Raw genomic sequence first — 12929 nt, forward strand, 5'->3', positions numbered from 1 at the left:
CCTGAAGGGGGGTTCAGAAGAGGATGGAGCTAAACTGTTCTCAGTGGTGGCAGATGACAGAACAAGGAGCAATGGTCTCAAGCTGCAGCAAGGGAAATTTAGGTTAGATATTAGGAAAAACGTTCTCACCAGGAAGGTAGTAAAGCACTGAAACAGGCTACCCAGCGAGGTTGTGGAGTCTCAATCCTTGAAGATTTTTAAATGATAGAGTTTGGCCTGGGGTCATAAAGTTGGGGCCGGTCCTGCTTTGAGCAGGTGTTGGACTAGATGACTTCCTGAGGTCCCTTTCAACCTTAATTTTCTATGTTTTCTATGATTTCTAGCTAGATAGAGTGGCTCAAAGATAATCCTTGCCAAAGTGGCATAACTTCAAAATGTTCAGAGGGTGCTTAGCCCAGTTTAACACGCTTTAATATATGGACGCTCCCAGTTTAAGTGCCTTTGGAATGGTTTAAAGGTAATATGTAACAACACCCTAACTGACTTTAACGTAAAGGGAAGCATTACTGTTAGGGCATCCTAAGATGATTTAATATATGGATTTAGGTAAGGGAAGCAATATCTAGACAACTTATGAAGCCTTCAGCTCTCATTAATAGAATTGGTCTTCTGTCTGCTTTTTTGTTTTTAAACAAGAACTTGTTATAAAACTGGCACAGGGTTTGGGGTTTTGGTTTTAATATGTTTGGCAACAATTTTAACGTTACTATCTACTTATATTTACTTTTTCCCCTCTTCCTACAGGTCTTCATTACTTTAAAAATGTAGTGTTAGTAGGATCTCTGCAGGATCGTTATGTTCCTTATCACTCTGCCCGCATTGAAATGTGTAAAACAGCTTTAAAAGATAAACAATCAGGTAAAAAAAAAAAAAGAAGAGGCCTTGGAAAGAAACTATGAGCAGAGCTAGTTGTGTTTCAAAAATATGTGTGTTTTTATAACAGAGGGTAAGATGAACAGCCAACATATGTGTGTGCATATGTATGTATGAAATGTTTTGGTTCTCTAAAAGAAGAGGCTTGTTTTGAGTGCTTTCATATACTCTGATGTAGAACTTAACCACAATCCCATTGAAGTAATTTGCCATTGACTTTTGGAGCTGAATGCTGTCTGCAGCAAAACTTCAGCAGGCTTTGCTTAGCAGAGGCCCAGTACCATCCTAGCAATGAAAATAGTTACTATTTTCTGTTTAAGCTGGATCATTTATTTTTATATCTATTATTGAAATATTTTGAGACATTAGTATTTTAGCACATCTGCCTTGCAAAATAGGCAAAAAGATGCTGGTGTCATCCTGATTTCATAAATACATTTTCACTATTAAATCTAAACAGTAAAACTGTTTAGAATCTTGCCTTCTAAAAGAAATTTGTAGAAATAAGTCTTCATGTGTTCACCTCTTATTAGAGAAATAACAGAATGTTTTGGGCAGATCCTTCTCCATTTACCACATGTCCAAGTGGTACTTAGATATCTAAAGCACAAATCGCACGCCACTACTTAGATCTGTGACACTTACTGCCACTTATGCAGATTTTAGATCCTAATAAGCACTGCATGATTAAAAGGAGGAAGATGGAAGACATAATATTTTCTTTTGTTTTTCAGGACCAATTTATGCTGAAATGATCCAGAACCTGCTTCTTCCAGTTCTTCAGAACAAGGAATGTAATTTGGTTCGATATAATGTAATTAATGCGTTGCCCAATACAGCAGATTCTCTCATAGGGAGAGCTGCACACATTGCTGTTCTTGATTCAGAAATATTTTTAGAAAAGTTCTTTCTGGTTGCTGCCCTAAAATATTTCCAGTAGAAGAAAAGCATTGTAAGATACTTGGCTATTACCTCATTAACAAATGAATCAAATAATGTGTGGTATTAAAGTATAGCTGCAGCTGTATTTTAAGAGATATTTATACTTTTTATATGGAAGATAATTTATATCATCCATGTCTAGAGCTTTTTTAACATCAACTTTACTTTCTAGGTGATGTGGCTGTGCAATATTTTTTTTATTTTATTCTTTTTACTTTTCTATTCTTTCTCTTAATTTTTGGGTACCTAATTATTTGAGTGGAGATTGAAGCACACTATGTACATTTGGTTGTTTTATTATTGGCTCCTAGACTACAAAAGTCAGTGCAAAGCAGTGGCTACATTTTATGAGAAACTCTGAATGCCAAAATAAATTGGAATATAAAAATTGTAATAAGGTATTATACATTCAGTTGTAAGGTTTTAGCATTATAGAAAATTTAACTGGAAAAATAATTAGCTGCTAAAATATCAGATATTTGAAAACAACTATATCCAAAGGTCTGGGAAAGACCATTATTTCATGAGCAAACTAAGTCATCAGATATCACTACATCTTTAACAGTTTTCTACAAAATCATCATCATCATTACTAAACATGTTATGCTTGTGGAAATATATTTTCTACTGATGTTTTCAAAAACATGTTGGTTTACATATTCACTTTTATTACTGGAACTTTAGTTTTCAGAAGTAAGCAGCAATTGAGATTTTTGAATGTTTAAATGACAGCTGCCTTCAAATAATTGGAGTTTTGCAAAATTTAATATAATTGCTCTTACATTGTCAATTCAGTTCTTCAAATAAACCTTTTACATGGACTTCCGTATATGTACCTAATATAAGTAAAGGTTATAAATTTCTGCAATACTTTTCTGAATTTAGATAATTTTTAAATATTGTTAAAATGTTTTATTGACTACAAAGTATTGTAAATATAAATCAATGCATCTTGAAATGGGATAAAATTATAAACTTTACATGTTTAGTGTTACAGATAAAATGTTTTTGATATACAGGAATGTTAAAGGTCTATTGACTTTTTACTGGTGCTGAAATAGCATTGAGTTCAGTTTCTCCTCCCTTCCCTTTTACCTATTTCAAACAATAATGCACTAAAGGCGGAAAGGAGGTTATATGTGCGTTCACTAATTGTAATGAACATTTTTTTTGAAAAATATAAATTTGTTGTATAACTAATGCATGTTTCTTTTTAGCATTGTGTTATTGCATCTGGTGTTAATAAAATGAACAAATGATTCTGACAGAAGCAATTAAGAAAGTGAAATCTTTTGCTACGTTTGAGAGTACTGGGAGGGTTCATATATTTTGTAGAGAAATTTTATTAATTATAATTATTATTACATTTAGATGTGCAATATTCATGTGATCTTTAATAAATTATTTGCCCCTGTAGTTTACAGTTTTCAAGTGAACATCCCAGACTACAGTTGGCAATGTAGCATGTGTTCACTTTTAAATAGTACTTTTTTATTAAGTTTTGTTGTGCAAGTCCTTATGATGCTGACAGGAGACTGAGGCCCTAAAAACATTCCAAATGAAAATGGCTGATTTTATTAGTAATTGAAAAATGCATTTTACACTCATGTTAATATCTTGCAGATATTTGAATTATGTTCAGAGAGTCTGTCAACAAGAAGCTAAATACTTTGGCCATCGGTAAATCAAAGTGAGTTTAGGGGACTTTGGGACATATCCAGTTTGGTTACTTAGCACCTTCACTTAGCAGATGAAATATTTGTATAGCTGCTTAGACACCTTGTCCAGTGAGGATGATCTAGTTTGGGCAGGTTCGCTCATGAACTGTGTAAAATCAGTCGGGAGTCTGTGGGTAAGGACACACATAACAAATGTCATTGACCGGGAACCAGTTCACAACTATCATATTCAGAGTTGTGCACAGGAATAGTGCCCTAGCATTCCAGGTAGAATGGTCACCTTTTAGGCATTGATGTGCTATGGCTCTGATACCAGAGGTGGAAGTGAACACCCAGGCCAGCATGCCTTCTGGGATGGGGGGGCATGAGTACTTTTACCCATGCTTTGGAAGTCTCATGGGAAGGTGAGCTGTGACTGGGGGCACTTTCATTTTTCTGTTTTCTAGTCTCCTAAACACGTGCTCAGTTAGGTTCAGTAGTCTGCATTTGACAAAACTACAGTGTGCATGCTACACTCTATTGCATGGTTGCTTAGGAAGTGTTTTAATGTCCTGGAAGTGTGTGTTAATTTCCTGAAGCTGTGGATGACATATAACAGTCTCCCACTTATTTGGCAAGTGCTCTTATCACTAAGCTGTTGTGCCTAAGGGCAGAAACCACCACTGTCCTTTATGGGCTGAATGTAGTGCTATTGGTAAATAATGGACTAGGTTGGAATTTAGTATGGGGAAGGCAACAATCTGGACTGCACAGACGCTTAGCCAGGAGCTAGGTGCCTACATGATGAAATTGGATTGCTTCTAAGGTGGTCTAAGTCTAGGTTCTTACCTGGAATTCAAAATGGAGGTGCAGCCTTAAGTTTGGCATCTACTGGATTTTTAGCTTGCTAAGTAGGGCCAATTAGATTGCTCTTTAAAATAAAGCTGCCCAAACTCTGCCTAAGTCCTGTTTAAGTGCCTGCAAAACTGAATCTGGTCTCTGGTCTACAAAACAGTTTTGTCTGGTTCACGTTGATTGATTTAAAATGTCTTTTAACACATTGAAAGAAACTGCTTAAATGTGTTGGAAAATCTCTCTTTAGATATGAACCTTCTGTGGGAAGCTAAAAGCCACACTTTCTTTTCCTTTGACATGGCAGATCTCTTAAATTTAGGGAGAGTTGATGCTGGTTTGTAATTGGATGAAAGCAAACCCAAGATACTAACAGCAACTATAAATTGTTGGTAATTTTATTATAAGTGGAACTGTTCCTTTTGAGGTGGCACTGAACCAAGGTCCTAGAATTCTTCTTCATATGCAACCTTACAAAGAAATAAAACTGAGATCCAAAACCTCCGATAAAATCTCCAGTTCTTTTTTTTTTACTCTTGTGGCAATATTCTCTCCTGTTATTGCACAAGCTCCTATTGATATAATTAGGAAATCTGCACAAAGAGTGAATTGGTATCTACATGTTTGGGTGAGTTTCTGATTTTGTATCTGAATCCTTTTTTAGAATTAAACTTGGTAATTGATCTGATATAACAGATTTGGGGAATACACACCTACTTGCTGAAACCAAAAAGGACTTTTGATTTGGACGGGGTGGGTTCTCCACGTTTTGTGGTGTCCCTGATTTCTACTTGTGAAGGGAGATTTCTCAACATACTCTTATCCCGAAGCATTGTCTTCACACACTCTTCTCCCTTCCATTTGGTAATTGGAGAACAGGGTTTTCAGTCAAATTATATCCATGTGCTGCTGCTTGTATCAAGGTCTTAAAGCTTCATAGCATTCTGCAGCAGAAATTACCAATATTTTCAGCAAAAATTACTGACATTCCATGGCAAAATTCATTTATTTCATAGCCATGAAATACCCTTCAGTTTGCCCATACACTGCCCTTCTGATGCAAAAAGAAAAACACCTGTGGTTTGTAGTCAGAAGTACCAAATAGACTTTGATGTATTTTCAGCAGTTCTTTCCTCATTCTGTTGCCCAGATGGGAAGCCTGGGAACTTTGCATTCTTTTGTACCAGCAGCCCTGTTCAGAAATCCTGAAATGTGCCAGGTGGGAAGGGGGAGCTTAGAGGCAGCTTTAGAATTCATAATGTTTGCAGGCAATCAGCTCATATGACCGGCCCACCCATCTAGCTCACTAAGCTGTCTGGCTGGAGAATAGACTCAAGCTTTGGCTCTCCAACCACCTGGTGTTTAGGAACAAAACAGAAAAACTACTACATACAGTGTAATCTCATTCCCTCAGCGGGAAAGCCATAGAACAGCTATCCAACTTCTAAGCAGCTGGGGGCTGCAACAGGGCAAGCCAAGAACCCTCCCGGCTATGTGCCACACGGATGTACTTCAACCCCTGCTGCAGCATGCCCATCACCAGCTCCAACAAGGCAGCTGCGTCAGGTGCCTGCAAGCTCATCCTCAGGTCCCCTTTCTCCATTGGGTGGGGGCAGGCATGGAAGCCAGAGGAGGGAGAGGGAACCCAGAGACTCAAGCTACTGTTACCAATGTGGAAGAGAGGGGTGGAAGGACCTGCAACTTAACTCCTTGTGGACCAGGTGGGTTGCAGGCCACCAGCTGGACAGCCCTGCTATAAAATGAGGGGCAGGGAAATGAAAAAAATGCCAGAATGTAGCCACAACGAAATGGGAAATTGCAGAATGATGTGGCTTCTTGGGATCCTGCCACGTTCTGTGGCTTTGTATTTGTTGGGACCACTGGGTCCTGATTGAGATGAATGGGACAGTTCGCAGCACTCAGAAGTACTTTTTTTAGCTTCTCTCCTGAGCCCGAGAGACAGGGGCATTGGATGCGTTCAGTTCGTGCTGTAAGAGTTATCTCCATAACCACAAAGGCTAAACACGTATAATTCAGGACAAGGAGCTGGTTTGGTGTCCACAGAACACACCTAATCCTGCTGTTCTTGCATAACCGAATTTTAGGTAGGGAAAAAGTGTTTTACCATCTATCCTACTTTAGTGCATTCTTAGGGTGTGAAAAGTGAGTGCATTTGCAGGAACGGTCAGTAAGTTCTGCAGTCATTTCTGGGTTCTTTTGCTTTTTCCTTTTGCGGGCAATAACTGTGCAGATATGTTTTAGAAACAAATGGTGCTGAACTACTACAACCCCAACATACTTTTTAAAAATGAATTTTGCCCCAATTGGTCAGTTCAAGCTACTAGTTTCCAGTTTGAGGGAGGGTGTAATACAGAGTTAGAGAAATCTGTACTTTTCTTCATGGGCATGTTCTTCAGTCTGCATCCCTAAATTCTCCCAAAACTACTTTCTCCTCGGGCATCAGCATTTTTCTTGTGTGCGCGCCATGTTCTCCTCTCTACTGTCTTCACCCAGCAGCATTTATCACATTTCCAATAGGGACCAGGGCTTTCCTTTAGTTTCAGTCTTAAATGTCAAATTAGCTGTGGTTGTACCAAAAAAAAAACCTGAAGGGAAAATGCCACACACGGCACAAAGCAGACAGTTCAACCCAAGCATTGTCAAGGTGTAGGCCTTGCCCAACATCGACGAAATGCTTCCGCAGAGCATTGTTCTTCCTACTCAACGTGCTGGCTCATCCTGCAGCTTTCCTTTCTTTTTATCACCAGCTATTTCATCGTAGGGCGGACCTTACAAATCTCTGAAATGAGATTTTTGTTGGACAATCCCTTATTCAGGGCTAAGCCCAGCTGCGCGGGAGACACAGTCGGACCTCTGTATTTCCCCCCCGCCTTTGGCTGCTGCTTTTTTCTCCCTCGTCAGCAAATATTCGAGCGGGAAAGGGGCAGCTGCAGCTGAGCGGAGCTGCGTGGGGGCGAAAGGCGCATGCGCGTGGGGAGCTTTCCCCCCCCCACCCACCGCCTGCCAATGGCCCCCCGCCACGTCACTCGGCCATGCCTCTGCGGCTGCTTCGGCCCGCAGCGGGAGCTGCGCGTAAGCGGCGGGTTTTGGGGGAGGGAGCGGGGGAGGCCCAAGAGTGCGCTCGGGGCCAGGACTGTCCCTGCAGAGGCCGGTGGGGCCCCGAGCAGTTGGGGAGTCGCGTGCGCATGCGTACCCTGAGTGGGACACGAGCGCGCTCAGGCCCGGGTGACGACGACGTAACGCGCTGGGGCGCGGGGGGGGGCCGACCCGGCTTGGCCTTGGTGGAGTGCGCATGCGTGCTCCCGGCGCCTTCCCCGCGGTGGGTGGCTGGTGCTTCGCTCTTTGCCGACCTCGGAGGCTGGCGGCGGGAAGCCGCTTCGTCCGGTCCGGTCCGTGACTTAGGGAAGACTCGTCTTAGACCCCGCAGGCTTGCGCGTCCCTGTCCCTGGGCAGCTTGCGCTGCCAGACTTTTCCCCAGATCACCGTTTAAATGCTCGGAGAGAAAAGCTTTTCTTTCCATGTTGTTCCTGTTATAAGGGGACCCCACATGTCCGCACTGCGGGTCGCTTGCAGCATCTGCCGTTTCTTTTTCGTGGCTTCAAGGAGAGCAAACTAGGACCATAGGAAAGGGGTTGGAAGGGACCTCATGAGATGGTGTAGTCTGGCCCCTGCCACAATGCGGGATCCTCCCAGTCAAGCTGCTGAGGTTGTCCCAGGGTGGAGATGCGACTGTTTCTCTAGGTTGCCTTTCCAGGTTGACCACCCTCACAGTCTGCAAGGTCTTCCTAAAGGGCCAGTAGATTCCTGTAGGAGGTGAGACCCACAAATCGGCAGGTTGCGCACAGGAATTTAAGGCTTTCTGGAGGAAGTAAAATGTGTGGATCTATACCAGAAAAATGTATAATGTAGACAAGTGATTCTCAGCTAGGGTTGTAAGAGCCTTTCAGAAGTGATACAGTGTGGGTACCAGTGTTGCAACTGGTTGACACTGCCCCATGTGCCTCTTGCAGAGCCAGACTGCAGGGGGAGGGGAACGGGGGCAATAGTGTGCAGTCCTGCCTGCATTAGATAATCTGATGAACTTGAAGCAGGCAGGAGAGCATGTCTTTGTGTGGGAAGAGCATGCATGTTGGACTGGGAAGGGTTCACATAGATGGGGTGCTCCTGCCTGCTTCACATTTGTTAACCAACCCTAATGCAGGCAGGAGCACGAGCTCTTGCAACAGTCCCTGCTGGTCTGGCTCTACATGAGGTGCATGGGCAGTTCCATTGCAGAGCTGCCAAATAATTAAAAACAGTTATGAGGGATATCCAGGACCTTAAAAAGGTTGAAAACCATTGAAATGTAGGAAAATTAAAACATGGGATATTTGGAATATAGTTAGAACAGGAGTGGCCAGCCTGTGGTATGGATGCCACAGATGGCACCATGGGCAGTCTGTGTAGTGCACATGGTAGGTTGGAGAGAGGAAAGGCAGCATGGTGGAAGATGGAGCAAGAAGCAGAAATCAGAGCAGCAGACTGGGCAGAAGATCAGAGTAGACTTTAGGATTAGTGCAGTGCATTTTGAAGCTTAAATACATCTTTGAAGTTCTTAGTATTTCGTTCTAAAATGAATATTTCATTTTCTAGTAGGCATAGATTTTCAGAGCTTTTATAAACATTGAGTCATGCAGATATTTGATGTAAAAGTCCTCAGCCTGATGAAGGGTGTGTGTGCCCAAAAGCTTGCTAAGCATTTTTCCAACTATTTGACTTGGTCTAATAAAAGATATTGGATTTACCCAAAGAACCTTGTCTGCCCATGCTTTAATTAAATGTGTTCATTTGATAGGGTCAACTCTTCTATGCAGTTCTTCAAGGAGGACCATTTCTAACGCTGACGGAAAGTCTGAGCCTACTAAGCGATTGCTTAAGAAAGCAAAATTGCCAGTAGGTCGTCTTGATGAGCCAGAAGAGTCTAATGTAGAAAGGGAACCACTGGAAAGTAAGTCTTACTTTAACAATAAATGAGTATTATGTAAGTGTTATGGATTGTGCCTGCAATTCCTAAATGACCAGAGAGTTTGGTCTGAAGAGGAGCACTCTGAAACAGACCGTGAAATATTTGTAGCTGGCATTGAAGCTGGTCTTAGTCTGTTTTAGTGCAGTTGTAAATAGGGTTAGTAAAGCAAAAATAAGGGGCTGTAGCTGATTTTACTACACAGCTTGCTTTAGGACATGGTATATTTGGACAGTACCCCACTGAATTCAGTGAAGTTCAACATGGAGGTGCTTACAGGGCTGAGGCCTTGAAGCATACCACTGCCAAAAGTTAGGGAAAAAATGCTTTATTTTTTGCCATACCCCATTCTCCCAAATAAGACGCATCTTGTTCTGGGAAGGTAGAAGGAAAAAAGATATTTCTCGGAAAAGCTGCATGAAGCAAGGACAGCCTACTCTTCAGCTTGCTTGTCCTCCCTTTATTGCTGAAGCAAAACCGCTGAATTGGCAGCAGTTTTTGGGTACTCAACCAAAAGGTACTTCCAATTTGGCACTGGCTGTGAAAGGGTTCAAACTAACTGCTTTTGAAGACTGCACTGTGCCCCTCTTTCCATGTGAAAAAAAGTTTCATTTTAGATTTGAGTGCCAGCTTGGCACAGGCAGCAGCTCGCTTCAGCTTTGGCCCCAGGCTCAGAGCTAAAGGCAGAGCTGAGCCACTGCCTGCCCCAGGGTCAGGTTTCTAGTGCAGCAGGGAAGGGGGCATGTGGCTGAAAGAGTGTGGCAGAAACCATGATGGGGGCGGTAAAGAGGGACCACGCAGGAGACCTGTGGTGTGCAGCTAAGGGGAGGGGGCAAGTGGTAGGAGACAGGCAGCAGAGGGACAACACGGCAGGGGACAAGTGGCTGGGGGGACAGGTGTTGGCACAGGGGAAAATAAGGGATGAATTAAGATGATCTTCCACTAATTAGATTAAATTATTAATTTTCCATATATAGAATCTAATTATTGGAGGTGGGAGGGGGCATCATCTTAACTTTGAAGCCTTTGATTATTGATATTTGAAAATTCATGTAGATCTTAAGATGACACAATGATGCATTCAGTTGGAATTCAGAGTAAATATTTAATGTTTTGTCTTAGCTGTCTATCTTCAGTTTTTATTCCTCCACCCAGAGCCATAGAATCTGGATGCTCTATACATCCAGTTGTCATCCAGTAGAATTACTGTGGAAATGATCAATTGCAGTAAAAATTAGTGTATAAAATCCTCTGACTATTTCTCTTTCACAAATTAGCTAGGGTGAACTGTTACATCGGTTCATATTGTATCAGCACCGATAAAAGGAAAATTGACATTATCAGAAATCAGCTTTTTTTGGCTGATATGGTTGATAATGTTAATAAATGCTGCATGCATGTGTGCGGCCGTGGCATGCATGCAGCCAGGAGTGCAGCGCAGGAGCTTGGAGAGAATCATTTGGCTAGTAAATGTGTGGGAGAGAAAGGGTTGGGGAGATTAAGGCCTCCATGGTGAGGGAGGGAGTAGAGCTGGGGCAGGGGCAGGAGCAGGAGCAGGCGCTGCACAATCAGGGCAGGGTGCGGCACTGGACAGAGCCACAGCTCGTCTGGGTAGTGTGATGGGGGTGTGACTCCTGCTGCTGTGAGCACCCCCAGGGGAGGCGGGGGGGACACGCCCCCCAGATCTGTGCATGGGTCGTGAGCAGGCTGCCTGCTTGGGGCCAGGGGCAGCGCCAGGTTGCTCCTGGTGGGGGTGGGAAGCCTGGGGCTGTGCTTGGGGCAGGCAGTGGCGGTGCTGGAAGAGGAAGCTACTGAGGGGAGGGTTACGGCTAATTTTGGGGTGGCAGTAGCTCCCCCATCCCAGCACCACCACTGCCCACCCCAAGCATAGCCCTGGCCTGGCCCTCCCACAAGGAAAAGCCCAGCACTGCCCCCGGCCATGAGCCCATTCTGGCCCCACGTATAGATCTGAGGAACATGTGGCCCCAAGCCTACCTTGGGGATGCACGCAGCAGCAGAAGCTGCCCTCTGCCCCCAGAATAACCTGCGGCCCTGGCCCCACTCCCTTCCTCACCATGGGGGCCTCGATTTGCACCCCCATCACCTTCCCTTCCTCATGCCTGTTTCCTCTGGACTTACCAGCCTGATGCTGCTCTCCAAGCTGCCAGGCTGTATATTGGCAATTGGATCAATATCAGCCTATATAGCTCATTAATAATCAGCCATTGGTATTGACCAAAAAATCTTTATTGGTGCACCCCTTCTTGTGTCAAATATTCATGCTTGGGTGCTTAAAATTAGCATCTTAAATAAAAATGAGTAGATTTTTTTTCTTTTTTAGGGTGGTTATGTACAAGCAGCTGCTATTGAATAAAGTAATTTCTCTCTTAAAAATAAGTGGGAGTCATGGCAGTTTTAAATTTTCAAATATCTAGTCGCTGCTTTGCTTAGTTGCGTAAATAAAGTGGTAGGTTCTTGACTCCAGGAACCTATGTTTGATGATTATAATTGAGAGATAACCCAAAACTCCCTGAATTGTTTTTGGGGTTTTTTTTAATTGTTGTGACAAAATGTTAAGCCTACATTCAGCTTTTTTAAAGCAGTTGGTCTTTATTTTGTTATGGAATTGGGATGCAAACATGTTACACTGTTAGTCTTTATCATATGTATTTGCCAATTTCATAGGCATTTAATGTACCTTTTCCTATCTTTTTAGAATTTCCTGATGGCATCAATCCTACTACAAAAGAGAGAGGTGGACCCAAGGGCCCTGAACCTACTCGTTATGGAGATTGGGAGAGAAAAGGACGATGTATAGATTTTTAATGTGCAATGCATCTGTATTGCTAATATAGTATGTTTATTTGTTTAAAGGTATAATAGGTAGAAAAAAATCACCTAGATGTTCCTGATGTACTTCTAATTTGTTCTTAAATGGAGCTGTTTGTTTCAGGTGTATATTTGATGACTACCATGAAAGATATTTTTACCAAATAAATGTTCAATTGTAAAGTCAATTTTTGGAGCAGTTATTTGCAGTGTGTGCCTCTAATCTTTCATGGTACTTGTACTCTCTAATGTGAGATTGAAAATGAGGGCTGGTAGAATCTTAAGATATGTTTAAAATGCAAATCCTTAGATGCTCTCATTATGTTTAACATTTAACTTGTGCCTTATGTACTGAAAATTCTGTGCATTTCACAAACCTATACTTGTATTATCAAAATATAATGCCATCACAGCACTTAATTGACATACAATGTGGTAGTTCATGAGTGACGAAGAGACAATTTAATCAAGGGCACCAAAGCAACCCTTCCATCTCTTTTTACAAAGTTCCAGGGGCTTTTTGTTTTCTCTGTACAAAGAGCAATTTTTTTTTTAATTTTATCTTAGTCTGACTTGCATCAAACTGCACGATATTTCATTTACCTACTCAGAGAGAGAGGACTGAATTGACCCTTCTGGAATTTGTGTTTAAAGCAGTGGGAATGTTGAACATGAAGTTCAAATGCCCATACTGTTTTTTTTCTGGCTTCTGTAATTGCAGGCATGTACCATCTGTGTTGGATAAATGAAAG

General features: G+C 42.2%; 2 protein-coding genes across 5 annotated transcripts in view; both read left to right on the forward strand.

Moving 5' to 3' along the window:
- The window catches only part of FAM135A (family with sequence similarity 135 member A), a 141883-nt gene extending 138798 nt beyond the window's left edge, over positions 1-3085 (forward strand). For 3 of the 4 annotated variants that reach the window (XM_019537608.1, XM_019537609.1, XM_019537610.1), the window contains 2 exons: positions 745-858; positions 1608-3085. In XM_019537608.1, the coding sequence (XP_019393153.1) occupies positions 745-858; positions 1608-1813 (320 nt within the window). In that variant the 3' untranslated portion in view covers positions 1814-3085. Of the gene's footprint in view, positions 1-744; positions 859-1607 lie in introns of those variants that run through there. The other variant, XM_019537612.1, reaches the window with a different exon arrangement.
- A 4285-nt stretch (positions 3086-7370) lies between these two features.
- On the forward strand, positions 7371-12365 carry SDHAF4 (succinate dehydrogenase complex assembly factor 4). The gene is made up of 3 exons (XM_019537613.1): positions 7371-7418; positions 9181-9333; positions 12065-12365. Exons 1-3 carry the CDS (start codon positions 7379-7381, stop codon positions 12172-12174), a joined length of 303 nt encoding a protein of 100 aa, XP_019393158.1. The 5' UTR covers positions 7371-7378; the 3' UTR covers positions 12175-12365.
- The last annotated feature ends 564 nt before the right edge of the window (positions 12366-12929 follow it).

Source organism: Crocodylus porosus, unplaced genomic scaffold, assembly GCF_001723895.1.
Source record: "Crocodylus porosus isolate Cpor-Errol unplaced genomic scaffold, CroPor_comp1, whole genome shotgun sequence".
NCBI lineage: Eukaryota > Metazoa > Chordata > Crocodylia > Crocodylidae > Crocodylus > Crocodylus porosus.

What these genes read in the sequence shown, in the direction of transcription:
- SDHAF4 (XM_019537613.1), top strand. Translation starts at nt 7,379, where the DNA reads ATGCCTCTGCGGCTGCTTCGGCCCGCAGCGGGAGCTGCGC. An exon ending in GCCCGCAGCGGGAGCTGCGC is followed by an intron (nt 7,419 to 9,180) that starts GTAAGCGGCGGG and finishes TTCATTTGATAG; the next exon opens with GGTCAACTCTTCTATGCAGT. An exon ending in AGAAAGGGAACCACTGGAAA is followed by an intron (nt 9,334 to 12,064) that starts GTAAGTCTTACT and finishes CTATCTTTTTAG; the next exon opens with AATTTCCTGATGGCATCAAT.